Source organism: Gopherus flavomarginatus, chromosome 12 (genome assembly GCF_025201925.1).
Source record: "Gopherus flavomarginatus isolate rGopFla2 chromosome 12, rGopFla2.mat.asm, whole genome shotgun sequence".
NCBI lineage: Eukaryota > Metazoa > Chordata > Testudines > Testudinidae > Gopherus > Gopherus flavomarginatus.
In genome coordinates this window covers 7,104,713-7,131,901 of record NC_066628.1, presented here as the reverse complement: position 1 = coordinate 7,131,901, position 27,189 = coordinate 7,104,713, and the positions used below count along the sequence as shown (strand labels likewise).

Here is a 27,189-nt window from a genome sequence, read left to right as displayed (position 1 = left end):
TCTGTCCCCCAAAAACCTTCCCTGGGGAACCCAAGACCAAAATCCCTTGGGTCTTAAAACAAAGAGGAATAAACCATTCCCCCTCCTTCCCCCTCCCAGCTTTTCCCCTCCCTGGGTTACCCTGAGAGATCACTGTGATTCAACTCCTTGAATCTTAAAACAGAGAGGAATTAACCTTTCCCCCTCCTTCCTTTTCCCGCCCACCAATCCCTGGTGAGTTCAGACGCAATCCCCTTGGGTCTTACACAAGAAAAAAAATCAATTAGGTTCTTAAAAAGAAAAGCTTTTAATTAAAGAAAGAAAAAGTAAAAATTATCTCTGTAAAATCAAGATGGAAAATGTTTAAAGGGTCTCAGCTTTACATAGACCAGAGGGACTCCCTCCCTCCTAGCCTAAGGATAAGTTACAGCAAACAGAGGTAAAATATCCTTCCAGCAAAATACACATTTGCAAATCAAGAAAACAAATATAAAGACTAATTCGCCTTCTATCTAGTACTTACTATTTAGAACATGAGAGACTGTTTTAGAAAGATTGGAGAAACCTGGTTGCATGTCTGGCTCCTCTTAATCCCAAGAGAGAACAAAGAACAACCCAAAAAGCACAAACAAAGACTTCCCTCCACCAAGATTTGAAAGTATCTTGTCCCCCGATTGGTCCTCTGGTCAGGTGTCAGCCAGGTTCACTGAGCTTGTTAACTCTTTACAGGTAAAAGAGACATTAACTCTTAACTATCTGTTTATGACACGCCCACCAAATCTCAGACAGTGTGGAACCACACTGGCGGTGATTTCTTCCTAGAACTTTAGAATAAACAGAATAATAACACACATGCACCGTTACATATACTACTAATTATGTAAAACTACAAGATTTTCCACATTTCAAGGACAATTTTTAACCAGTTGAATCTGGGAAACTTTCACGGGAGAGTGCATCAGCTACTTTGTTAGAAGCTCCTGAAATGTCTGAATTTCAAATGAATTTCAAAATCAAAATCTTGGAGAGCTAAACTCCATCGAATAAGTTTTTTGTTATTTCCCTTGGCAGTATGAAGCCATTTTAGCGTAGCACGGTCGGTTTGTAGCTGGAACTGCCGTCCCCAAACGTATGGGCGTAGCTTTTCCAGGGCATACACAATGGCATAGCATTCTTTTTTACTGATCGACCAGTGGCTTTCCCTCTCAGACAGTTTCTTGCTGAGAAACACGACAGGATGGAAGTTTTGATCCGGTCCTTCCTGCATTAAAACTGCTCCCACACCACGTTCAGATGCATCCGTGGTTACTAGGAATGGCTTGTCAAAGTCAGGGGCCCTTAGCACAGGGTCAGACATGAGGGTCGCCTTCTGACACTCATCAGTCCACTTAACTGCATTTGGCTGGGTCTTTTTGGTCAGGTCTGTTAGTGGGGCAGCAATTTGGCTGTAGTGTGGTACAAATCGCCTGTAATACCCAGCCAAGCCTAAGAAGGATTGGACCTGTTTCTTTGACCTTCGGACAGGCCACTTTTGGATAGCATCCACCTTGGTCTGTAGGGTGTTTATTGTTCCTCGACCCACCTGGTGTCCCAGGTAAGTCACTCTGTTTTGGCCTATCTGACACTTTTTGGCCTTAACAGTTAGTCCTGCCTGCCTGATGTGCTCAAAGACTTTTTCCAGGTGTTCAGAATCAGAAAAAATGGCCACATCATTGAGGTAGGCAACTGCATATTCTCCCAATCCTGCTAGGAGACCATCCACAAGTCTTTGGAAGGTGGCGGGTGCATTTCGCAGCCCGAAACCAAGTACATTAAACTCATACACCCCTGCATGGGTGATGAAGGCTGACCTTTCTTTGGCGGGTTCATCTAGTGGTACTTGCCAGTACCCTTTGGTTAAGTCTATTGTACAGATGAACTGGGCACGTCCCAACTTCTCCAACAGCTCATGGGTGCGTGGCATTGGATAGTTGTCTGGATGAGTTACCGCATTTAGCTTACGGTAGTCCATGCAAAAGCGTATTTCCCCATCTGGTTTGGGTACCAGAACCACCGGAGATGCCCATGCACTGGTAGAGGAGCGGATTATACTCATCTGTAGCATGTTTTGGATCTCCCATTCTATAGCAGCTTGGGCATGAGGAGACACCCGGTAGGGTGGGGTTCTAATTGGGTGAGCATTACCTGTGTCAATGGAGTGGTATGCCCATTCAGTCCGTCCTGGGGTGGCTGAGAACAATGGGGCGAAGCTAGTGCACAGCTCCTTGATCTGTTGCCGCTGCAGACATTCCAAGGCTGTGGAGAGGTTCACCTCTTCCATGCCACCGTCACTTTTTTCCTTCGTAGTAGACACCTTCAGGCCACTCAGCGTCATCTTCTCCCTGGGCTTTAAACTGACAAACCTTTAAGTTTCTGGAATAGAAGGGCTTGAGAGAATTAACATGGTACACTTTAGGCTTTAGGGAGGAATTGGGAAATGCTATGAGGCAGTTAACAGCTCCCAGGGCTCTTGGACCGTGAATGGTCCTTCCCATGATGCTTCCATCTTATGGGCCTGTTGTGCCTTCAAGACCATAACCTGGTCTCCTATCTTGAAGGAACGCTCTCTGGTATGTCTATCATACCAGGCCTTTTGCTCTTTCTGAGCATCCTTTAGGTTTTCTTTAGCAAGGGCTAAAGAGTGTCGGAGGGTGTTTTGTAGGTTGCTTACAAAGTCTAGAATGTTAGTTCCTGGAGAAGGTATAAACCCCTCCCACTGCTGCTTCACCAACTGTAATGGCCCCTTAACCTCGTAGCCATACACAAGTTCAAATGGTGAAAACCCTAAAATGGGTACAGCTCTGTAGGCAAAAAGCAACTGCTGTAACACTAGGTCCCAATCATTGGAGTGTTCATTGACGAATTTACGTATCATGGCCCCCAAAGTTCCATTAAACCTCTCCACCAGGCCATTGGTTTGATGGTGGTAAGGGGTGGCAACCAAGTGATTCACCCCATGAGCTTCCCACAGATCTTTCATGGTCCCTACCAGGAAATTAGTTCCTGAATCTGTAAGGATGTCCGAGGGCCAACCTACCCTGGCAAAAATGTCTGTTAAGGCCTGGCACACAGTTTTAGCCCTGGTGTTGCTTAGAGCTACTGCTTCCGGCCATCGGGTAGCAAAGTCCACGAAAGTCAGTATGTACTGCTTTGCTCTGGGGTCTTTTTTGGGAAAGGACCCAGAATATTCACAGTTACTCGCTGAAATGGGACCTCAATTATGGGGAGTGGCTGGAGAGGGGCCTTGACCAGGTCTTGGGGCTTTCCCACTCTTTGGCACACCTCACAAGACCGGACATAATTGGCAACATCCTTGCCCATCTCCTCCCAGTGGAAGGACTTCCCCAATCTGTCTTTGGTTCTGTTCACCTCAGCATGGCCACTGGGATGATCATGGGCCAAGCTTAAGAGCTTCCCCCAGTACTTAGTTGGAACCACCAACTGTTTTTGAGGATGCCAGTCTTCCTGGTGTCCACCAGAAAGAGTCTCCCTGTATAAAAGTCCTTGTTCTACAACAAACCGGGATCGATTAGAAGAGCTGACAGGCGGTGAGGTGCTCTGTGCCGCCGCCCAAGCTTTCTGAAGGCTGTCATCTGCTTCCTGCTCAGTCTGGAACTGTTCCCCTGACGCTGGAGACACCAGTTCCTCCTTAGACTGTGGACTTGGGCTTGGTCCCTCTGCAAGCGATGTAGGTGATGGGGTGGTTTTCGTGGCTGGTGAACCGCTCTCCGCTGGTGCACCAAGTGGTATTTCAGGCTCTGGCTGAGCCTCTTGGGTATGGCTGTCTGCTGCTTCTGCCAGTTCAGGCCCACTGGCACCCTCTGTTGTTGGGTTTGGAGACGGGTTTGCAAGCGCTGGCGTCAGTGCTGGCAACGGTTCTGGTGCTGGTTGCTTTTCCAGTTCCGGTTCTGGGTTGGAGGTACTGTGGCTGTTGCCATCGTTGGCAGGGGATCCAGGTTCATCACCTCTGTCTGGGTCTCTGGTAACACAGACGGGGCCTCTGTGGACGGTTCAGGAACAGGGATAGGTCTGGAAGCTTGCCTGGCTTGGCTGCATGTAACCATTCCCACCCTCTTGGCCCGCTTCACCTGGTTGGCCAAGTCTTCCCCCAGTAGCATGGGGATAGGATAATTGTCATAGACTACAAAAGTCCACATTCCTGACCAGCCTTTGTACTGGACAGGCAGTTCAGCTGTAGGCAAGTCTACAGATTTTGACATGAAGGGGTAAATTGTCACTTGGGCCTTTGAGTTGATGAATTTGGGGTCCACTAAGGATTGGTGGATAGCTGACACTTGTGCCCCCGTGTCTCTCCACGCGATAACCTTCTTTCCGCCCACTCTCAAAGTTTCCCTTTGCTCCGAGGGTATTTGAGAGGCATCTGGGCCTGGGGATCTTTGATGTGATGGTGGTGTAATGAACTGCACTCGGTTGGGGTTCTTGGGGCAGTTGGCCTTTATATGTCCCAGTTCATTACACTTAAAGCATCGCCTAGCTGACTGGTCACTGAGCCGAGGTGGGTTGCTGGAGACTGGTGAGGTGGGACAATAGGGAGTCTGGGGCTTTCCTTGGATTGTAAGTGGGGTCTTGGGTTGCCCTTGGGGATAGGGTTTATTGTTGGTGTGACCCCTGTGATATTCGCTCCCCTTGCTAGTAGCCTTTTTCTTTTCTGCCAGTTCCACCCATCTGGCTCCAATCTCCCCCACCTTGGTTACAGTTTTGGGCTTCCCATCTAGGATGTACCTTTCTATTTCCTCAGGAACACCCTCTAAGAACTGCTCCAGTTGTATTAGGAGGGACAGCTCGTCCAGAAATTTAACATTTGCTCCTGATATCCAGGCATCATAATTCTTTCCAATGTGGTAGGCGTGTCGGGTGAATGACACATCTGGTTTCCACCTTAGGGCTCTGAACCGCCAACGGGCATGCTCAGGGGTTAGCCCCATTCTGATTCTGGCCTTGGTTTGAAAAAGCTTACAGCTGTTCATGTGTTCCTTAGGCATTTCATCCGCCACCTCTGCTAAGGGTCCACTGAGCTGTGGCCTCAGCTCTATCATGTACTGGTCTTCAGAGATGTTGTACCCATGGCAGGTCCTTTCAAAATTTTCTAAGAAGGCCTCAGTTTCATCACCTGCCTTGTAGTGGGAAATTTCCTGGGATGGAGAACAATAACTGAAAAGGGTTGTTAGGGTTGGCTGGAACATTTGGCTTAGTCTTTGTTAATTCCAGTTCATGCTTTCTCTCTCTTTCCCTCTCTTCCATCTCTTTTTCTTTTATCTCTAGCTCCTTTTGTTGCCTTTCTATCTCTCTCCTGTTAGCCGCCTCTTTGGCGTCTTGTTCTCTTTTGTGGGCTGCTTCTTCCTTGGCTATTTCTGCATTAATTAGTTCCATCCGTCTCCTATGTTCATTGTCTTTTTCTATGGCTTCTAGCCTTCCTCGGAACTCATTGTTCCTGCTTCCTTGTGCTGGCTGCGCCCTCTGCTGCTTAGTGCCTGGAATGTTGCAGCTCAGGCTGCCTCTTCAGGGTTGCTTGGTAACAGAGACTTTTTTTTTTAAACTAGCTATCCTGAAAGAGTTAGAAAGAAAAAAAAAACCATTCATTTGCAAATGCCCTTTGCTGGTGTCTGCTGCTCACAGCTCGAGCTTCCTTTTTAACAAAGACCCTTGTTAAAGAACTTAACAGCTCTGCCTTCAGGCACTCAGAAGGGAGAGAGAAAAAAATTCACAGGCTTTTGCTTTGAAACCCAATCCTTTCAGGCTCCATCCAAGCAGTTAGAAAGGAGAGAAAAAAGAAAAAAATCACTGGCTTTTGGGTCCTAGACTTTCCACCGCTGTGCCACCATGTCAAGGAGTGATTCCCACTTTGAACTTTAGCGTCCAGAAAGCGGGGACCTGCATGTACCCCTCTAAACTTAATTCCTAGCTTAGATCTGATAACGCTGCCACCAACCAAAATATAGTTTTTGGTACACTTCTGTCCCCCAAAAACCTTCCCTGGGGAACCCAAGACCAAAATCCCTTTGATCTTAAAACAAAGAGGAATAAACCATTCCCCCTCTTTCCCCCTCCCAGCTTTTCCCCTCCCTGGGTTACCCTGAGAGATCACTGTGATTTAACTCCTTGAATCTTAAAACAGAGAGGAATTAACCTTTCCCCCTCCCCTTCCTTTTTCCCCCACCAATCCCTGGTGAGTTCAGACCCAATCCCCTTGGGTCTTACACAAGAAAAAAAAATCAATTAGGTTCTTAAAAAGAAAAGCTTTTAATTAAAGAAAGAAAAAGTAAAATTATCTCTGTAAAATCAAGATGGAAAATGTTTACAGGGTCTCAGCTTTACATAGACCAGAGGGACTTCCTCCCCACTAGCCTAAGTATGTGTTACAGCAAACAGAGGTAAAATATCCTTCCAGCAAAATACACATTTGCAAATCAAGAAAACAAATATAAAGACTAATTCGCCTTCTATCTAGTACTTACTATTTAGAACATGAGAGACTGTTTTAGAAAGATTGGAGAAACCTGGTTGCATGTCTGGCTCCTCTTAATTCCAAGAGAGAACAAAGAACAACCCAAAAAGTACAAAAGACTTCCCTCCACCAAGATTTGAAAGTATCTTGTCCCCCGACTGGTTCTCTGGTCAGGTGTCTGCTAGGTTCACTGAACTTGTTAACCCTTTACAGGTAAAAGAGACATTAACTCTCAACTATCTGTTTATGACAAGGGCAGTCCAGAGGGGACTGAAGATCTCAATCTTAAGACTCAAACGCCCCCTGAATAACGCTTAAGAAGATCTGAGATAAAAAGATCAGGTCTCAAGAATTTATATAGACATTTTTGCTCTCTCTTCACAGCAGGCTGTCCTTGGATGATCAATAGGTTGTAGAAGTAACCTCCTATTTCCCAAACATCACAGGTAATTAAACTACATGGATTAACAAAGTAATTATCCCTATAGAAACATAGAATATCAGGGTTGGAAGGGACTTCAGGAGGTCATCTAGCCCAACTCTCTGCTCAAAGCAGGACCTAATCCCCAACTAAATCAACCCAGACAGGGCTTTGTCAAGCTTGACCTTAAAAACCTCTAAGGAAGGAGATTCTACCACCTCCCTACATAACCCATTCCAGTGCTTCACCACCCTCCTAGTGAAAATCTTTTTCCTAATTTCCAACCTAAACCTCCCCCACTGTAACTTGAGACCATTACTCCTTGTTCTGTCCTCTGCTACCACTGAGAACAGTCTAGATCCATCCTCTTTGGAACTCCCTTTCAGGTAGTTGAAAGCAGCTATCAAATCTCCCCTTATTCTTCTCTTCTGCAGATTAAATAATCCCAGTTCCCTCACTCTCTCCTCATAAATCATGTGCTCCATCATTTTTGTTGCTCTCCGCTGGACTCTTTCCAATTTTTCCACATTCTCCTTGTAGTGTGGGGCCCCAAACTGGACACAGTACTCCAGATGAGGCCTCACCAATGCCAAATAGAGGGAAATGATCACGTCCCTCGATCTGCTGGCAATGCTCCTACTTATACACCCAAAATGCTGTTAGTCTTCTTAGCAACAAGGGCACACTGTTGACTCATATCCAGCTTCTCATCCACTGTAACCCCTAAGTCCTTTTCTGCAGAACTGTTGCCTAGCCACTGGGTCCCTAGTCTGTAGCAGTGTCCAGGATTCTTCCTTCGTAAGTGCAAGACTCTGCACTTGTCCTTCTTGAAACTCATCAGGTCCCTCTGTATCCTATCCCTACCCTCCAGCGTATCTACCACTCCTCCCAGTTTAGTGTCATCTGCAAACTTGCTGAGGGTGCAATCCACGCCATTCTCCATGCCTTTTTTGCACTGTAAAAAACCAAAAGAATAGTATTTTTCAATTCACCAAGTGCAAGTACTGTAGTGCAATCTCTTTATCATGAAACTTGAACTTACAAATGTAGTATTACGTACAAAAAATACCTGCGTTGAAAAATAAAACAATATAAAACTTTGGGGCCTACAACTCCACTCAGTCCTCCTTCTTGTACAGCCAATCACTCAGAAAAACAAGTGTGGGTTACAATTTGTAGTAGATAATGCTGCCTGCTTCTTGTTTACAATGTCACCTGAAAGTGAGAACAGGCATTCTCGTGGCACTGTTGAAGCTGACGTCGCAAGATATTTATGTGCCAGATGCGCTAAAGAGTCATGTGTCCCTTCCTGCTTCAACCACTGTTCCAGAGGGCATGCCTCCATGCTAATGACGGGTTCTAATCGATAACAATCGAAAGCCGACCAGACCAACATGTGTTCATTTCCATCAACTGAGTCAGATGCCACCAGCAGAGGGCTGATTTTCTATTTTGGTGGTTCGGCTTCTGTAGTTTCCCAATCGGTGTGTTGCTCTTTTAAGACTTCTGAAAGCATGCTTCACACCTCATCCCTCTCAGATTTTGGAAGGTACTTCAGATTCTTAAACCGAGGGCCGAATGCTGTAGCTACCTTTAGAAATCTCAGATTGTTACTTCCTTTGCGTTTTGTCAAATCTGCAGTGAAAGTGTCCTTAAAATGAACATGTGCTAGGTCATTATCCGTGACTTCCATATGATGAAATATTTGGCAGAATGTGTGTAAAACAAAACAGGGGACATACAATTCTCCTCCAAGGAGTTCAGTCACAAATTTAATTAATACATTTTTTTTTTTAAATGAGCATCGTCAGCATGGAAGCATGTCCACTGGAATGGTGGCTGAAGCATGAAGGGACATAGGCATGTTCAGCATATCTTGCACACAAATACCTGCACTGCCAGCTACAAACATGCTATGTGAACACCTTCTCACACTTTCTGGTGACATCATAAATTAAAAGCAGGCAGCATTCTCCCGCGTAAATGTAAACAAACTTGTTTGCCTTAGTGATGGGCAGAAAACGAACAGTAGACATCTAGGTTCTAAAGTTTTTAATTGCTTTATTTTTGAGTGCACTTACGTAAGTAAAATAATCTGTGTTTTAAGCTACACTTTCCTGATAAAGCGATTGCACTACAGTACTTGTACCAGGTGAACTGGAAAATACTAGTTTTATTCTGCATGTTTACAGTACAAATATTTGTAATGAAAATAATATAAAGTGAGCACTGTACACTTCCTATTCTTTGTTGTGATAGAAATCAATATAGAAGAAAACGCAGAAAAACATCCAAAAAAATTCCAATTCCTCTTCTATTATTTAACAATGTGATTCATCAAGATTAATATTTCTAACCACAATGAATTTTTTTTAGTTAATCATGTGAGTTAATTGCAATTAATCAACAGCACTACTATCTTCTTTCAATTTCTTAACAATACCACGTTACATTTCAAAGCTCTCGTCTCTATTTCTTGGAATGGTCTCAATACCATTTACACACTTTCTGAACTCTTATGGTCTCCCTCTTGTATGGATTGCTTGATGTTTAACAAGGCCTGACCTCCGTATGAAACTTTTCCCACACTCTAAGCACTTATGGGGTCTCTCTCCGGTATGGATTTTTTGATGTGCAAGTAGGGATGACCTCCGTACAAAACTTTTTTCACAGTCTAAACACTTATGGGGTCTCTCTCCAGTGTGGATTTCCTGATGTTTAACAAGGTCTGACTTCCGTATGAAACCTGTCCCACAGATTAAGCATTTATGGGGTCTCTCTCCAGTGTGGATTGCCTGATGAAGAAGAAGGGCTGATCTCTGTATAAAACTTTTCCCACAGTCTAAGCATTTATGGGGTCTCTCTCCAGTGTGGATTGCCTGATGAAGAAGAAGGGCTGATCTCTGTACAAAACTTTTCCCACAGTCTAAGCACTTGTGGGGTCTCTCTCCAGTGTGGATTCTCCCATGTTTAACGAGGGCAGATCTCCATGTGAAACTTTTCCCACAGTCCAAGCACTCATGGGGTCTCTCTCCAGTGTGGATTCTTCTATGTTTAACGAGGGCAGATCTCCATGTGAAACTTTTCCCGCAGTCTAAGCACTTATGGGGTCTCTCTCCAGTGTGGATTCTCTGATGTTCCATAAGATTTGATCTTTGTGTGAAACTTTTCCCATCGTCCAAACACTTATGGGATCTCTCTCCTGTGTGGATTATCTGATGTTTAGCAAGGTCTGACCTCTCTATGAAACTTTTTCCACACTCTAAGCACTTATGAGGTCTCTCTCCTGTGTGGTTCTTCTGATGAAAAACAAGGCCTGACCTCCATATGAAACTTTTCCCACAGATTAAGCACTTATGGGGTCTCTCTCCAGTGTGGACTGCTTGATGTATAAGAAGGGTTGACCTCCGTATGAAATTTTTCCCACACTCTAAACACTGATGAGGTTTCTCTCCAGTGTGGATTACCTGATGTGCAACAAGGTTTGACTTCTGTATGAAACTTTTTCCACACTCTAAACACTTATGGGATCTCTCTCCTGTGTGGATTGCCTGATGACTAAGTAGGGCTGACCTCCATACGAAACTTTTCCCACACATTAGGCACTTATGGGGTCTCTCTCCAGTCTGGACTGTCTGATGTGTAATCAAGGCTGACTTCAAATTTAAAATATTCCTGCCCTCAAGGCACTGAGAGGGTCTCTCTCCTGTGTGGCTTCTCCCATGGTTATTAAGATCTGAGCAGTTATTGAAACTTTCCCCACGGTCCAAGCATTGAAGTGATTTCTTTCCAGTTTCGATTTCCTGAAGTGGAGCAAGCTGTGGTCTCAGAACGATTCCTTTCCCAAAACCAAGACATTCATAGCTTTTGTCTGTCTTGGAGGTTGTCTGTCGGGCTGTGGGATCGCTATGTCCTTCCCCACATATAATAGCTTTATTCATTTGCTTCCTTGAGTGGTTTCCCGGAAGCCTATCTGACCTCCGCCAATTTTCCCCATCATCTCCCTGTTCCAAGCACTGGGAAAAATTCCCTTCAGCTCTTCCCAAAAAGGTTCCCTGTGATTCTCCATGCACAGGAACTTCTGTCTCTTGATTCCCCTCCTCGTTTTCACTCACTGTCTCATCACCTGCTGGGAGAGAGACACAATCCAAATAGGAGTCATTGTGCTGGGGAGAAATTAAGAGGAATAGCACCAAGGGAAAACCCAACATACTAAAGCTGCACAGATGGAGCAATTGGATTCTGCCTCCACTTCCCACCCAAACTTTTAAAAAGAAGGAAAGTAGGGAAGGAAACTCATGCACTGAACAGGACATGTAGGAAGCAATGTCAGTGACATCTGCTGCCTGCAGCCCTGCCCTGGGTGAGAAGAGGAAGGAACTAAGGGCATTTACTGATACCTCATTTTGGGGATTCTCAACTTTTTCTTTCATTCACTAGATGGTTTCTGTGTCAGTCCTCACCTGTGTGGGCACCTCTCGGGATCTCTCCTCCCTCACAGGACTGGACATCAGGCACCCACGGCTCTTCCCCTCGTTCCAGCTGGCTGATCAGCTCAGGTTTGGGAAGAGGGAATCCTGTGCAGGGAGTGAAATCAGATTAGATCAGGGTGTGTGGAGGACTGAGAGCGTCTCTTCGAAAGTGAAAGTATTTTTCAGAAAGGACATTCCATGAGCAGAACCTGTCCCTGTGCTCTGTTGGGGAATGTGGAACCTAAGAGGATGGGAATGTGGTCACTGAGATACATCGGGGGAGGCAGACGTCTGGGGAGGTGAGGGCAATTGTGGTGCACACCCAGCTCCAGTGTTAAACCACTGTGCCTTAGGTTTTGACACCCTGGTCTCATTGCGGTTTCAGACACACAGACCCTCTGCAGTTTCCAATATGCAAGGGGCCAGGAATCCCTTACCCAGTGAGGTCACCGTCTCGTAGTTCTCCTGCATGACATCCCTGTAGAGGGCTCTCTGGGCGGGGTCCAGCAGAGCCCCCTGCTCCTGGGTGAAATACACAGCCACCTCCTCAAAGGTCACCAGCATCTGAAACAAGAAGAGTCCCCCGCTCAGCACCTGCTGCTCCAGCCACAATCCTGCTAGTCATGGGGGGAGGGGGAGAGGCCTGGAGAAACAGAATCCCACTCCCACCCTGCTGAGAGCAGCCAGGAGGCTTCAGGATGTGGGAGAAGGTGAGAGCTCCTTGTCCCCCCAGCACACGGAGGAGGGCAGAGTCCTGGTTCAGATACGGGGGAATGTTTCCTCTTTCCCCCACTTGCCACTGACCTGTTCTAGCAGCCCTTTCCAGTCTCTCCACTCTCCCTTTTATCTTCTTCTCTCGCCTTGGGAGAATGGGCGACTGCCCCATTTACCTGGGCTTTGCTCTCATCAGCCAGCTTAGCCACTGACACTGGTAACGGGGGTTGAACCCAGCTGTGTCACTGAGGCAGCAGCTCTGGGACTCACCGACACAGGGAGCCCCTCACCTTGTAGGCCAAACTCCCCAGCTGGTCCCTGAAAGGGGCCCTTTGTGCAGAGTCATTTCCCTGCCCAGCTCCAGCCCTTTCCCCAGGTCTCTCCATCACCTGCAGGTTCAGAGGCTGGAATGGTTAGAGTTGTTCTAGCCAGTGGAGAAAGTGCCCCTGGGCTGGTCTCAGAGGGGTGGGATGAAGCGGGAATGCTCTTAATATTTTCTCTGAATACCAAGTGTGTGCCTCAGTTTCCTCCTGGTTTGGGACTCACAGGAGAAGAGTCCAGGGCTCAGGATCCTGGATTCCCCCCCAGATGGATTTTGCTGAGAGCTCCTGATTTCTCTGCTAACAAGCTCTGTTCTATGCTGTGTTCCCAGCGACCAATAAACCTGTTTTCCAAGCCGGCTGAGAGTCACAGCTGACTGCAGAGGTGGGGTTAATGGCCCCTGCGTGGAGCGGGTCAGGCTTCTCCTTAGGCTGCCCCCGGGGCTCAGGCTGGGGCAATATTTGCCCCCCTCAGATCTGCCTGAGCTGCAGCCTCCGTCTGCACCAGCGCGGCCAGGGGCAGGAAACAAAGCAGCAGATGACGGGTAACGTGATCCCGCCCACACGGGGGCTGGCGGCAGCTTTCCCGGGCCCCGGGCGGGAATCTCAGCCAGCTCCGCTGGGAGCAGCCTGGGGACAAACCTCCCCCTGCAGCCCGGGGGTGATGGGGCGGGGGCGGGTCTCTCTCACCTTCCCTCCGAGCGGGGCCCCCCGGGGCAGGGGCCGGGCCGGGCCGGGCTGGGGGCTCTGCCCTGGGAGAGGCTCCTGGGGAGCAGCGGGAAGGGCCCTGCTGGAGATTCCCCTCTCCCGGCTGCAGCCAGGGCTCCGGGCTCCCAGCACCAGCCGCCGGGGCTCGGGGATCTCGCCAGGAGCCTGGGAGCCAGAGTCACCGCAGCGGCTGCGAGTCACTTCCTGCTGCCGCAGAGCCGCCTCCCAGCTGCTCCTGGGTCCTAGCGATCAGGGAGGGGATCGCGCTGCAGCATCTCTGGCTCCGGCTCCTGTTCCACTCCCAAGCTCTCAGGACAGAAGGGAGGGACCGTCTTCCATCTACCGTGGGCAATGGGTGACACATTTTTCTAAAATACTTAATGAACTTTAGAGGAAACCGATAAACATGCACAGAGGTAAGTGGGGAAATGGTCCCACTATTGGGGGGAACTTTCCTGACTTAACCCCCCCCGGCGGAATAAAAGAGCAGAAGGATCTGAGTCCTCGCTCCCTCTTCCTTCACCCAGAGCCTGCCTCACCTTGAGGGCTCCCCTTCCACTCTGCTGTGTGGCAAAGTCCTTATAACCCCAACAAGGCTGGGCCCAGGCTTCCTGTGGGGCTCGTCCCTCAACCTGGTTGTGACCACTCAGGAAACGGGCTAGAGCATCCCCACTCTGGGGCCCTTCCTCTGCTCTGGACGCTTCCCTGACCATTGTCTATACCCCAGAAGAAATGCAATTTACTAAACAGCAGCTAATAAAAAAAAATCAGGAAACAATGGGAAAGGCGAAAGGAAAACACTTCGCCCCACTCTGCGGGCCTGGGGGAAGCACAAACAGCATCTGTGGGATGCCAGGGCAGTTCACAGTCTGTCCCTCCCCCGTACCAGGCCTCCTGCCCAGGCCCTGGCTGTGCTGCAGGTCAGACACATGCTCTGGCGATGGCTGTACGCCTTCATGCTCTAGGTGACAGAACCTTTCTTCCCAGTGTCCCTGGAAAGGTGCAAATTCAGAGGACAGATAAAAAGCCCTCGAACTTGGTAATCTCTGTAACTGATTTGGGGGAGGGGGGCAGATTTGTGATCTTTGAGCACTTCTGGCTGCTGACCTAGTTCTGTCCCTGTCCCCCCCCCTCCAGGGTTCCACAAGGTGCAGGCTATGGACTGGGACACCCCTGGGGAGTGGTGGAAATCCCAGTACGACAGGGATGACTTCATCAGCTTCCATGTCCTGCCTCGGGCTGTTTTTCTAAGCTGGCGTGGGCAAACTTTGTGGCCCGACGGGCACATTAGGGTTGTGAAACTGTCTGGAGGACCAGGTAGGGAAGGCCGTGCCTGCCCAAACAACCTGGCCCCCACCCACCAACTTCCCAACCCTTGATTGCCCCCCTCAGAACATCCGACCCATCCAACCCCCACTGCTCCTTGTCCCCTAATTGCACTGACCCGTCGCCACACTCCTGCCCCGACAGCCCCCCGGGACTCCCACACCTATCCAGCTGCTCCCTGTCCCCTGACTGCCCTGACCCATATCCACACCCCTGCTCCTAATGGCCCCCTAGACCCCACCCCTTTATCCACCCAGCCTGCTCCACCTCCCCTAACCGCCCCATCCAACTGCCTCCTGTTCCCTGTCCCCTGACTGCCCCCTGGGACCTCCTGCCCCTTATCCAACTCCTCCCTAGCCCCTCACCCCCTTACCATGGCACTCAGAGTGGCAGGAGCTCATAGCCCCGCCGGAGGCAGCCACATCGTTCAATGCTGCCCGGCAGGAGCAGAGATCCAGTGCACTGGTGGTGTGGTGTGCTGAGGCTGTGGGGGAGGGAGAACAGTGGGGAAGGGGCTGGGGGCTTGCCTCCCCAGCCGGGAGCCAAGGGACGGTTCTACAGACCAGATGTGGCCCAGGGGCCATAGTTTGCCCACCTCTGGTCTAACACATTGGCTGAACAAGAAGTAGCACTGAGTGGACTTCTAGGCTCTAAAATTGTACAATGTTTTATTTTGAATGCAGCTATTTTTTACATAAATCTATGTTTCTAAGTTACACTTTCCTGATAAAGAGATTGCACTACAATACTTGTATGAGGTGAACTGGAAAATACTATTTTTGTTTTGCACATTTACAGTACAAATATTTGTAATAAAAAATAATATAAAGTGAGCACTGTACACTTTCCATTCTTTGTTGTGAGAGAAATCATTACATATGAAAATGCAGAAAAACATCCAAAACCATTTAACAAATTTCAATTGCTATTCTATTATTTTACAATGTGATTCATCGAGTTTAATATTTCTAACCACAATGAATTTTTTTGTTAATCATACAAGTTAACTGCAATTAAGCAACATCACTACTCTCTTCTTCCAATTTTTTAACATCAGTTTACATTTCAAAGTTCTAGTCTATATTTCTTGGAATGGCCCCAAATACCATTTACACACTTTATGATGTCTCTAAAGGTTGAATATGGGTCAAATAGCCTGCAAGGTTCTTAACTCTTTCGGGCCAGGTGTCACAGAAGTTTAGATCGTGTGTGAATTCTCCAGTGTTTAATGAGATATGATCTCTGTATACAATTTTTGCCACAGTCCAAGCACTTACAGAGTCTTGTGGATTCTCTGATATAAAACAAGGACTGATCAGTTTCTGCAATGTTTCCCCAGTCTAAGTACTTATGGGGGCTTTCTTCTGTGTGGGTTGCCTGATGTTTAACAAGGCCTGACCTTCATATGAAACTTTTGCCACAGTCAAAGCAGTTATGGGATCGCTCTCCTGTGTGGATTGGCTGATGTTCTGTAGTGCTGAGGTGTTTCTGAAACGTTTCCCACAGTCCAAGCACTTACAGTCTCCCCCTCTTTTGTGGATTACCTGGTAATTAAGAAGACTTGACTATGGTATGAAACATTCTCCATAGTCTAAGCACTTATGGGGTCTCCTATGTGGATTCTCTGATGTAAAACATGGCCAGAACTCCATATAAAACTTTCCTCACAGCCTAAGCACTTACGGAATCTCTTTCCTGTGTGGATTAGCTGATGTTAAACAAGGTCTGACCTATGTAGGAAACTTTTCCCAGTCTGAGCTCTGATGGGGTCTCTCTCTGTGATAGAGTAGGGACTATCTGTGTGGGAGATGAGAGAGCAGGGGAGGACTTTAGGTGAGGGACTCCTCCACATCCTGTAACCTGAGCCAGGTATGGGGAGAGGTGTGTCAGCACCTTTTGCCCGGGAAGCCGGACAAAGGCAGGAGAAAGGAAGGGGCCGGCTGGAGGGGAGTTAGTTCAGTTTCTGTTTTGGGCTGGGTGGTTGGAATTCAGGGAATCTCAAGCTGGGAACTAAGCTTCCTGAACCCGCAGAAGGACCAGATTGAGGGGTCCTGGTTGTGCCTACATGCTCTGCTGTAGCCTGTGTTCCTGTTGTCCAATAAACCTTCTGTTTTACTGGCTGGCTGAGAGTCACTGTGAGTCCCAGGAAGAGGGGTGCAGGACTGGACTCCTCATAGACTCTAGGACTGGAAGGGACCTCAAGAGATCATCGAGTCCAGTCCCCTGCCCTCATGGCAGGACCAAATACTGTCTTCCCACACTTCGTGACACTCTCCTGTGTAGATCCTCTGAGTGTTATATGATTTCATGTTTGTGTGAAACTTTTCAAATGGTCTAAACACTTATGGGGTCTCTCTCCTGGCTGGATTGCCTGATTTGAAACAAGTTCTGACCTTTATTTAAAAGGTCTTTCACAGGCTAAGCAGTTATGAAGTCACTCCAGTATGTGGATTCTCTGATGTAAAACAAGGGATGACATCAATTTGAAACATTTTTCCACAGTCTTAAGCACTTACGGGGGTCTCTCTCGTGTGTGGATTGCCTGATCTTTAAAAGGGCTGATCTGTTTCTGAAACCTTTCCAAGAGTCTTATGGTCTCCCTCTTGTATGGATTGCTTGATGTTTAACAAGGTGGAACCTCTGTATGAAACTTTTCCCATAGTCTAAGCAGTGGTGTAGCCAGGTTCTAACACCAGGGGGAGCGAACACATAAAAAAAGGTGCCACCCGACATATCAAATTACTAATTACATACTTTAAAATCCACTATACATATTTATTTTGTACTTAAAATAAAAACACAATAATGATATTGTTTTACAAGTATGTATTATTTTGCATTTAAAATAGAAAAAGTTTTACAGCATGTCATCTATTTATATTGTATATAAAATCAAAACATAATAAAAACACGCGTTATTTACTTATTTTATATTTCAAAGATAAGATCAAAACAATATGAAGCTACTACAACAGCCTCTTTCGTCTAAGCTTCATTCTAGCAAAGTTATCTATTACTTTATTATAATCTACTTCAGTAGCTAATTGTCTTTCAATGGCGAGCAAAGCTAACCTAGACAATCTATCTTCACTCATTGTAGAGCGCAGGTAGGACTTTATAAGTTTGAGTCGGCTAAAGGGTCTTTCCGCAACTGCGCTACTTATTGGCAACGTCAGAAAAATGTGGTACAACCTCGAAAGGTTAGGATAAATGGAACACATATCATTGGCAATCATGAATTTCAGCACACTGTTGATGGTGAGGTTCTCGTCGACACCTGACTTTACCCTACCGCTAGTGATCATTATATCTTTGTACATGTCTTTAAAGCTAAGAAACTCTTCTACGATTGCAGTCTGACTGTCAATTACATCTGAGTACCTGTCTGCCAAAAATTCTAATTTGTTAACATTATCTGCGTTGTCAAAATGCTTTGGATCTAAACCACTAAATTTGGCAGCCACAACTTTAAAATGCTCAAATCTTTTACTTGTGCTATTTATAACAAGATCTAAGGACACTAAGTAAGCTTCAACTATGAATTTCTCCCGGGCATCAAATATTCCTTCTTCATCCTCTGCAATTTCCTCATGGAATCTTTTTCTCTTATGTATTCTGTGCTGCTTATAGTCCGTAGTAATATCACACTTTCGAGCCAACTCGGTTGCTTCATTCTCAATCTGTTTGAATTCAGATTCAAATTCACTTCGAATGTTTTTCATATCATTTTCAAAAATCTGAATCAAATGAGAAGCTGTTACCAGATCTAGATTACTTTTCTGTAAATAGGTGGATAAACAGAAAGCCTTCTCTAGCACTTTACTCCAAAATATAAGAAAAACCAAGAATTCATAAGTATCGAGTGTTGCCAGAATACCCTTTGCCTCACTGAACTGTTTAGGAGTACAGGTTTTTATCTCACCATCCACAATTGTTTGCAGGGCAATTACTAGTGCTGGTAAATTTTGCAAGACTGCCTCTACTGCTGACTTTCTAGATGCCCATCTGATATCACAAAGTTTCTTTAGAGTTAATGTGAAAGATTCAGTAAGATTGCATTGTTTTTCCTTTAATATTGAAAGATGAGGTAAACTGCCAGAAAAAAAAGTAAATAGACTTTCTAGAGTTCCAAAAAACAACCGAGTTTGAACATTGGAGCTTAATGCATCAATCAGAATTAAATTAAAATCATGTGCACAGCAGTGCATAAAGAGTGCATTTGGAGCAATTTCCCGTATCCTAGTTTGGAGACTTGATATTTCACCCGACATGGTGCTTGCTCCATCGTAAGACTGACCGTAACACATAGTTATTGACAGCCCCAAGTTTTTGATTGCTGAAAGAAGAACGTTGAAAAAATCTTCAGCACTTGCTCCAGGTAATTCGCTGAACTGTATAAATCGTTCCACTGCATCACCGTTTACTGTTACATATCGTAAGGATAAAGAAAATTGATCGGTTCTGCTGATATCAATAGTAGAGTCAACAATTAGGGCAAAGTACTTAGCTACTTTGATTTCAGCTACTATCTTTGAGAGAAGCTCGGCTGATAAGGACTGTATCAGATCATTTTGTATGTCAGGACTGAGATATGTTGCATTTCGATCACTCCGTAATAAATGTTGTTCCAGTAACGTATCACTTTTAGCCAACAGCTTAATAAGTGCCAAAAAATTGCCTTCATTTGTACTTGGAGAACTTACACCTCGATACTCGCGATGACCACGAAATGCCAATCCCTGAATTCCCAAAAAGAGAACTGCATCTATAATACATCGTAAAATCATCCTATTTTTTTCTATCTCTTTCCTTTCTGCTGTTAGACAAGCCAAGATTGTTCTATCGTTGAACAAACGGAATTTGGTAAGGAAAAGTTCTTTCTCTGCTTTTTTGTGACTTTCACTTTTTTCATGTTTTTCAATTTTCTGCGTACCTGTAGCAAATTTCTTGCAACCAGTTTTTGGATCGCTCCAAGCGTTCGACTGATTTGCAAAAAGCCAACAAGCAAAACAAATCATAATGTTTGCTCTTGGTGAGTAAACCAGCCAGTGCCGGTCAATTGTACAAGCACTTTTTAGTTGTTTTTGTTTGTACCAAGTTGCTCTGAAATGACGTCCAGCTTCATCTTTTGGAAAATTGTCAAAATTATCTTTAAGTCCTGGCTGACAAGGGCCTAACTCAAGCAGAGCACGTATTAGATCAGGTGTTACAGGTGTGTCACAAAACAAGTGTGGATCTGTTGGGTATTCCCTATGTGTGTCAACAATAGCACGGAATCTTACTGTGTCATTCTTGTCCTCTGCATGATAGTCTACTGAAGTAATCAGGTCTTCTGAGGACTCCACTTCCACTACTTGTTCAGCTGCAGCAGCCAGGATGCTGTAATCAGCTCCTAGATTGAAGGTAGGGACTAGCAAGTCTTCAGAGCGTTTTATCTCTGGTGAAGCCGCAATGGCCAGGGCACCGTCTCCACCCCCTTGGCTGAAGTTAGGTAGCAAGTCTTCAAAATGTTCCACCTCTGGTGCAAAAGACGTTGTGGGTGTGTCGAATGAAAAGTAGGCCTCCAACTTCACATATTTTGATGATTCTTTTACTCCATTTGCATCTTCCTTCATCTTCTTTCTGTCGCACCCGGATAGTTGCCTCTTCTTAGTGCGCTTATCCATCCCTTATCAGAAACAAATAAAATAAATATGAACAACATATGATTGTTTTTTAAAAAAAGTGATGTATTTTAACCACTCTCTGCACTGCAGCCAGGTCAATTACACAGCTCTATGAATTTGAGGACCGTCAAATTTGGTCAGCAAAATGTTAAATTATTTGTTGAAAAGGTGCCACTTGATTCAAAACTAGAGGAGAAGCGAAAACAATCTGCACACTAAGAAGTAATCAAACAGACTGAACTATTTGAAGTCGTCCAAAGGGTTCAGCATTTGTTTACACTGCAGGAAACAATTCCTGTGTGGGTGCCTGGGTCAGTGAGTGCACGTCAACCAATAAAAAGAGAGCCGATAAAAGAGCGAAGACAAAAAGTTAAAAAAATGTGGGCCTCTTGGCTCTTACAAGGGATTCACGTGTTACAAGACTGACTGATGCTGTAGTGATAAGTGTTACAAGTATACAGACGACATTCCTACTGCATTTGATTATGTGATAGAAGCTTGTCCAGAAGAAAAGGACACTGCTCAAAAATTATTTGGAGGTACCTGTAACGGAATGCGTTCTTTTGTCAGTGCTTTTTTTCCCCTGCGTTATATTGTCACTTGGCCACAGGTGCCAACTTTGCTTGGCGCCGGTGGAAGCTCATGCCCCCACCCGGCCCCAACCCAATTCCACCCCCCTGGCTCCTATTGGACCCCTCCCCAAATGCCCGCCCCCTGCCACACCTCTTCCCCAGCATGCTGCGTTCCCCCTCCTCCCTCCCTCCCAGGCTTGCCACACAAATTAGCTGTTTCATGGCGCAAGCACTGGGGAGCCAGGGGGAGAAGCAGAACATGTCAGTGCGCTCAGGGGAAGAGGCGGAGCGGAGGTGGAGGTGAGCTGGGACGGAGGGCGGGAACCAGGGAGCTGCCGGTAGGTGCTCAGCAACCATCAATTTTTCCCTGTAGGTGCTCCAGACCCGGAGCACCCACAGAGTCAGCGCCTAATGTGCCAATTTTGGAGAATGTGCTCAGTGGGAGCGGCCGCTCCTCCTGACCCCACCCTAGCTACACTACTGAGTCTAAGCACTTATGGAGTCTCTCTCCAATGTGGACTGCTTGATATAAAACAATGTGTGACCACCATATGAAACTTTTTCCACAGTTCAAGCACTTATGGCGTCTTCCCACAAAGGTCCTCTGTGATTCCCTGTGCCCAGGAACTTCCTGCTGTTGATTCCCCTCCTTGTTCTCACTCACTCTCCCATCAACTGCTGGGACAGAGAGACAATCCAGACAAGAGTCATTGTGCTGGGGAGAAATTCAGAGGAATAGCACCGAGGGAAAACCAACATACTAAAGCTGCACAGATGGAGCAATTGGATTCTGCCTCCACATCCCACCCAAACTTTCACAGACAAGGAACATTGGGAAGGAAACTCCTGCAGTTAACAGGACACGTGGGAAGCAATGTCAGTGATATCTGCTGACTGCAGCCCTGCCCTGGGTGAGATTAGGAAGAACCAAGGGCACTTACTGATACCACATTTTGGGGATTCTCAACTTTTTCCTTCATTCCCCAGATGGTTTCTGTGTCAGTCCTCACCTGTGTGGGCGCCTCTTGGGATCTCTCTTTCCCCACAGGCCGGGAGATCGGGTACCCACGGCTCTTCCCCTCGTTCCAGTCGGCTGATCAGGTCAGGTTTGGGAAGGGGGAATCCTGTGCAGGTGGTGAAATCAGACCAGATCAGGATATGTGGAGGATTGAGAGAGCTTCTGTCATAAAGGACATTCCGTGGGTGGAACCTGTCCCTGTGCTGTGCTGGGGAATCTAAGAGAATAGGAACGTGGTCATTGAGCCCCCTCGTGGGAAGCAGACGTCTGGGGAGGTGAGGGGAATTGTGACACACACCCAGCTCCAGTGTTAAACCCCTGCCTATTTCTAAACCTGCGGAGCTCAGAGCCCTCCATATTGCTGGTGCTGTTCCCAAGGAGGAGGGAGAAGAGGGATTCAGTGTGTGAATGAGAAACAACCCAGACAGAACAATACACGTCTTCACCACCTTGAAAGCTAGTGGGGTTGGGTGGGGATGATTTAGTATGTGCTTTAGGTTTTGACACCCTGGTCTCATTGGAGAGTGATGAGAGAAGAACCTGACCAGTGTCAGACACGCAGACCCCTTCCCCCCCTCCCGCCCCCCCAGCTTCCAATAACCAAGGGGACGGGAATCCCTTACCCAGCGAGATCACCATCTCATAGTTCTCCTGCATGACGTCCCTGTAGAGGGCTCTCTGAGTGGGGTCCAGCAGAGCCCCCTGCCCCTGGGTGAAATACACAGCCACCTCCTCAAAGGTCACCGGCATCTGAAACAACAAGAATCCCCCACTCAGCACCTGCTGCCCCAGCCAGAATCCCACTAGTCATGAGGGAGGAGTGCCAGAGAAGCAGAATCCTCCCCACACCCTGCTCAGAGCAGCCAGGAGGCTTCAGGGGATGGGAGAAGGTGAGAGCTCCTTGTCCCCCCAAGCACACAGAGTAGGGCAGGATCTTCTCATTTCCCACATGCCTACCAGCCACAGGCTGATTTAGGAAGCAGAGCTCTGAGCCAGGGACAGGGAAAGGAACCTCTACAGGTTCCAAAATGGGGGAATGTTTCCCCTCCCACCACCACCAATAGGCCTCTTCAGAAAATCAGGCCCAGGTTGATCATGTTCCAGCAGGTTTATCACATCCCGTCCCAACCCTGGGTGATTAACCCCTCTGCAATACCCCTCTCCCCCCACCAAAAGCTCCCTGAAAATCCCCTTCCTGAGCTGGCTCCATCATGGCCATTTCCCTGCCCTGTCTCCTGGAAGACGGGACGATCTGGAACGAAACGTGGATGTGATTCCTCAGACTGTGAGAGGAGCTGGGAGATTGGGCAGGTTTCATAAAGGGCTGGAGACCATGTCACTCCCCGATTCCCCCCAGGCTCTCTCCCTGCAGAAAAGACATGCTGATTCTAAGACTCTGCCATGCTGGGAAGAAACCCAGTTACTTCATTACCCCCCCAGGCCAGGCGCCCTCCCCCATTAGATCTAACCCCACCAAGTCCCTTCTAAACTTCCCCAGAACAGCATCTCTGAGCCAAACGCCAGAAAAAGAGCACAATCAAAGGAGTCACTTTAGGGCACTGCCCCACAGTGTATTGTAACCCCTCTAGCTCTCCCCCGTCTCCCTCAGTCGGGCGGTGCTCAGCAGAGTCAGCAACTGACTTTTCCTCTCTCAGCTCCTCCCCTTCTTCCCAGAAGAGCTGACTGCCCCGGGGGTGCAGGGAATGGAGCCGGGCAGGGCTGGGAGCTGGGGACCTCCCTCCCCACTTCTTGCTTCTGCTGCCCTTCCAGTCTCTCCGCTCTCCCTTTTTATCTTCTCCCCTCGCCCTCGGAGAATGGGTGACTGCCCCATTGCCCTGGGCCTTTGCTCTCATCAGCCAGCTCAGCCACTGACACTGGTAATGGGGGTTGAACCCGGGAGTGTCACTGAGGGCAGCAGCTCCGGGACTCACCAACACAGGGAGCCCCGCCCCTTGTAGGCCAAACTCCCCAGCTGGTCCCTGAAAGGGGCCCTCTGTGCAGAGTCATTTCCCTGCCCGGCTCCAGCCCTTTCCCCAGGTCTCTCCATGACCTGGAGGCTAGGCTCTGGGGCTGGTATGGTTAGAGTGGTTCCAGACACTGGAGAAAGTGCCCCTAGGCTGGTCTCAGAGGGGTGTGATGAAGCGGGAATGTTCTTAATGTTTTCTCTGAATGGTGTGTGTGCCTCAGTTTCCCCATGTGTTACTCAAGTATCAAGTTGGTAGGATATGGGTGTGAGATCATTGCAGAGACCTCTAGAGGGCAGGTGTGACTGCAGAGTGGCTGCCTGGGCATAAAGAATGGCCAAAATTTTGTATCCTGGCAAAGCAGGTCCTCTGCAAGGAGCCAGCCAGCTGAAGGTGTTGGAGAACAAAGAAAGAGGGGAAGGCTGGTGAGACATTTTCCTGGGAAAGAGAGAAAGCACGGAGGAGGGGCAGCTGCACATCACTGAGGAAGTGGGGCTGGAAGCGGGTCAGTCTCCTGGTTTGGGACTCACGGGGAGAGCTCAGGGCTCAGGACTCTGGATTCCCCCCACAGATGGACTTTGCTGAATGCTCCTGATTTCTGTGCTAACAAGCTCTGTTCTACGCTGTGTTCCCAGCGACCAATAAAACTTCTGTTTTCCAAGCTGGCTGAGAGTCACAGCTGACAGTGGAGGTAGGGTGCAGGGCCCCTGTGGGGAGCGGGTCAGGCTTGTCCTTAGGCTGCCCCCAGGAATAAGGCTAAAGCCATGCACCCTCCCGGGGCTCCAAGGCCAGGGAGGCTGGGACCACATGCTCAGTGGGTTGGGGGGATGTTGGGGATGCTCAGGGGCTGGGGGGGCTTGCCTCCCCAGCCCTAGTTTCACACCCCACTGGCTGCTCCCCGTTCTTATCCGCGGCTCCTAGTCCCAGGCAGGGGGGCTGAAACAATCTGTACAGTGGAGGGGAAGCACTGAGAGCCATTGAACCAAACTGTGAACCCTGGATAGGATGAAAACTCCTTCAACCCGGGGCGGGGGGCCTGGCAGGGCTCCACCAGCCTAGAGCCAGCGCCTGTGATGCTCCACTCCCAACCCTGGTTGTGCCCCTGGGCCCCTCTCCTTCCCCGACCCCCAGCTGGGCCCTCACTCTGCATTCAGTTTGGCCCCCGCCCACCTTCTGCCCCCCCCCCCGATCTCCCCCCTCAGATCCCCCTGAGCTGCAGCCTCCGTCCGCATCAGCGCGGCCAGGGGCAGCGAAACAAAGCAGCAGATGGGGGGCGGGATGGGGAGTACCGTGATCCCATCCCCGCCCCGCAAACACCGGAGCTGGCGGCAGCTTTCCCGGCCCCGGGGCGGGAATTGCAACCAGCTCCGCTGGGAGCAGCCTGGGGACAAACCTCCCCCTGCAGCCCGAGGCTGCCGGGGGGGGGGCGGGTCTCTCTCACCTTCCCTCAGAGCGGGGCCCCCCGGGGCAGGGGCCGGGCCGGGCTGGGGGCTCTGCCCTGGGAGAGGCTCCTGGGGAGCAGCGGGAAGGGCCCTGCTGGAGATTCCCCTCTCCCGGCTGCAGCCAGGGCTCCGGGCTCCCAGCACCAGCCGCCGGGGCTCGGGGATCTCGCCAGGAGCCTGGGAGCCAGAGTCACCGCAGCGGCTGCGAGTCACTTCCTGCTGCCGGGCCGGAGCCCAGCGCTCGCTGCCCCACAGCCGCCTCCCGGCTGCCCCTGGGTCCTAGCGCTGCAGGGGTGACGCTGCAGCATCTCTGGGTCCGGCTCCTGTTCCACTCCCAGGCTCTAAGGTCAGAAGGGCCCGTCAAGAGCATCTAGCCCAGGGGGTCTCATGACGAAATTTTTGGTGGCCTCAAACTGCGGCCAGGAAGTCTCGCTGGTGGCCGCTCTCACATTTTTTTCCTAAAATACTTAATGAACTTTAGGGGAAACCAGTAAACATGCACAGAGGGAAGCAGAGAAATGGTCCCGCAATGGGGGGGAACTTTCCTGACTTAAACACCCCCTGGGTGGAAAAGAATAGCAGAAGGATCTGAGTCCTCGCTCCCTCTTTCTTCACCCAGAGCCTGCCTGTCCCTGAGGGCTCCCCTTCCACTCTGCTGTGTGGCAAAGTCCTTATAACCCTGACAAGGCTGGGCCCAGGCTTCTTGAGGGGTTCGTCCCCCAGCCTGGTTGTGACCTCTCAGGATACAGACACAGTGATGGAATTTCTCCTCTCTGGATGCCTCTCTGATCTCTTCCCTAGCCATTCTCTATAGTTCAGAGCAAATACAATTTACAAAACAGGAATTAATTTAAAAAATCAGGACACAGCCAGAAAGGAAAAAGGAAAACTCTTAGCCCCACTCTGCAGGGTCAGATTAATTTTTCATGGGCCTGGTGCCAAAGGTATTTATGGGCCCCCATGGGGCAAGGTGCAGGGGGTGGGATGGTCAGTCTCCAGAGGAAAGGGTGGGCTGGAGGCAATGAGGCACAGCACGGTGGGAGCGGCCCTGCTCTGCGCAGCCCAGCAGAGGGCGCTGTTTACAGCCCAGCCCAGCGCTGTGCTGCCAGCCTGCCCCTTCCCCTTGCGGGCAGGCCTGCACCACACTGCCCACCTGCCCAGAGCCCCACCCTTATGCCCAGCACCCCCTTGCTCTGAGACCTCCCCCACTGGCCTCCCACCACAACTGCACAGCACCCTGCACACCACCCCGCTCACCCAGCGCCCCCACCCATGGACCTCCCCACTGCCCACCACCTTCCTCACAGTCCCACCCTCACAGCTGCACAGCACCCATAGTCCTAAGGGGTTTCTGCACCAGCAATAAAAATTCTGCACACAATTTTTAAAATTTCTGCACATTTTATTTGTCAATAAATCAATGTCGAGGCTCCATCATGGCAGTGGGGAGCACAGGCCACTGGTTGCATGGAGGTGAGAGATCATCCTGCAGCCTCCCCCCACCCCACCCCACCCTGGGACAGGGACTCAGCAGTGATGCTGCACCCAACCCTGACACAGTGCAAGGGCCAGGCCTGCCCCAGAAACACCCTGGGGCCCTGCCCCCCTTGCCAGATGCACCAGGTGTGGGTGAGCAGGCTCAGCCCGGCAGCAGGATCCAAGTGCAGAGGGACTTAGTATGGGGGGATCCAGGTGGGGGTAAGAGTTCTCTGTGGGGCAATCTGGGTGCAAGTGGCTCAGTGGGGATTTGGATGCACAGAAGCTCATTGGGCAGTTCCAAGTGCAGGGGCAATGGGACTCTGCAAGGGATCCAGGTGAAGGTTTGGGGATCAGCGAGGGAGAGTCTACATGCAGGGGAAGTGGGGTTCATTTGGATGGGGGTCCAGGTGCAGGTGATTGGGGCTTAGTGGGGAGGGTGTCTGGGGGGCTCATTGGGGTGGTACAGATGTAGGGGAGGTGGGGCGTGTCAGGGTGAGGGTTCACTGGGTCTGCTTAACAGGGGAGCCCCAGTTTCTGCCAAGGGGATGCCGCATGCTGGGCTCCAGCTTCCCTCTGCCCCCACTTCTCCTGTCACCATCTCTT

The 27,189-nt window shown here is 48.9% G+C and overlaps 2 protein-coding genes across 11 annotated transcripts in view; both read right to left on the bottom strand.

The window, feature by feature from the left end:
* Positions 1 to 6,698: 6,698 nt before the first annotated feature.
* Positions 6,699 to 25,371, bottom strand: LOC127033285 (zinc finger protein 84-like). 3 transcript variants are annotated; one of them, XM_050921232.1, is made up of 4 exons: positions 25,107 to 25,371; positions 11,815 to 11,941; positions 11,369 to 11,482; positions 6,699 to 11,034 (listed from the first exon to the last, which is right to left on the bottom strand). In XM_050921232.1, the coding sequence occupies exons 2-4, from the start codon at positions 11,939 to 11,941 to the stop codon at positions 9,422 to 9,424; spliced, it is 1,854 nt and encodes a 617-aa protein (XP_050777189.1). In that variant the 5' UTR covers positions 25,107 to 25,371; the 3' UTR covers positions 6,699 to 9,421. The 3 variants fall into 3 exon arrangements, with proteins under 3 accessions (XP_050777189.1, XP_050777187.1, XP_050777188.1); XM_050921230.1 differs by lacking the exon at positions 25,107 to 25,371 and adding an exon at positions 13,102 to 13,353; XM_050921231.1 differs by lacking the exon at positions 25,107 to 25,371 and adding an exon at positions 12,182 to 13,010.
* The window catches only part of LOC127033268 (zinc finger protein 585B-like), a 52,523-nt gene continuing 42,433 nt past the window's right edge, over positions 17,100 to 27,189 (bottom strand). For 3 of the 8 annotated variants that reach the window (XM_050921117.1, XM_050921118.1, XM_050921119.1), the window contains exons 4-6: positions 22,325 to 22,430; positions 21,694 to 21,918; positions 17,100 to 20,113 (exon numbers count right to left, since the gene is read on the bottom strand). In XM_050921117.1, coding sequence (XP_050777074.1) covers positions 17,412 to 20,113; positions 21,694 to 21,918; positions 22,325 to 22,430 — 3,033 coding nt within the window. In that variant the 3' untranslated portion in view covers positions 17,100 to 17,411. Of the gene's footprint in view, positions 20,114 to 21,434; positions 21,919 to 22,324; positions 22,431 to 27,189 lie in introns of those variants that run through there. The other 5 variants (XM_050921120.1, XM_050921122.1, XM_050921121.1 and 2 more) reach the window with 4 other exon arrangements.

Bases quoted from the DNA above. Each gene is read 5' to 3' on its own strand.
- LOC127033285 (XM_050921232.1), bottom strand. From the start codon at position 11,941: ATGCTGGTGACCTTTGAGGAGGTGGCTGTGTATTTCACCCAGGAGCAG. The intron at 11,483-11,814 runs GTAAGGGATTCC...CTCCCTGCACAG, and splicing joins CGAGACGGTGACCTCACTGG to GATTCCCTCTTCCCAAACCT. The intron at 11,035-11,368 runs GTGAGGACTGAC...TCTCTCTCCCAG, and splicing joins CCCGAGAGGTGCCCACACAG to CAGGTGATGAGACAGTGAGT.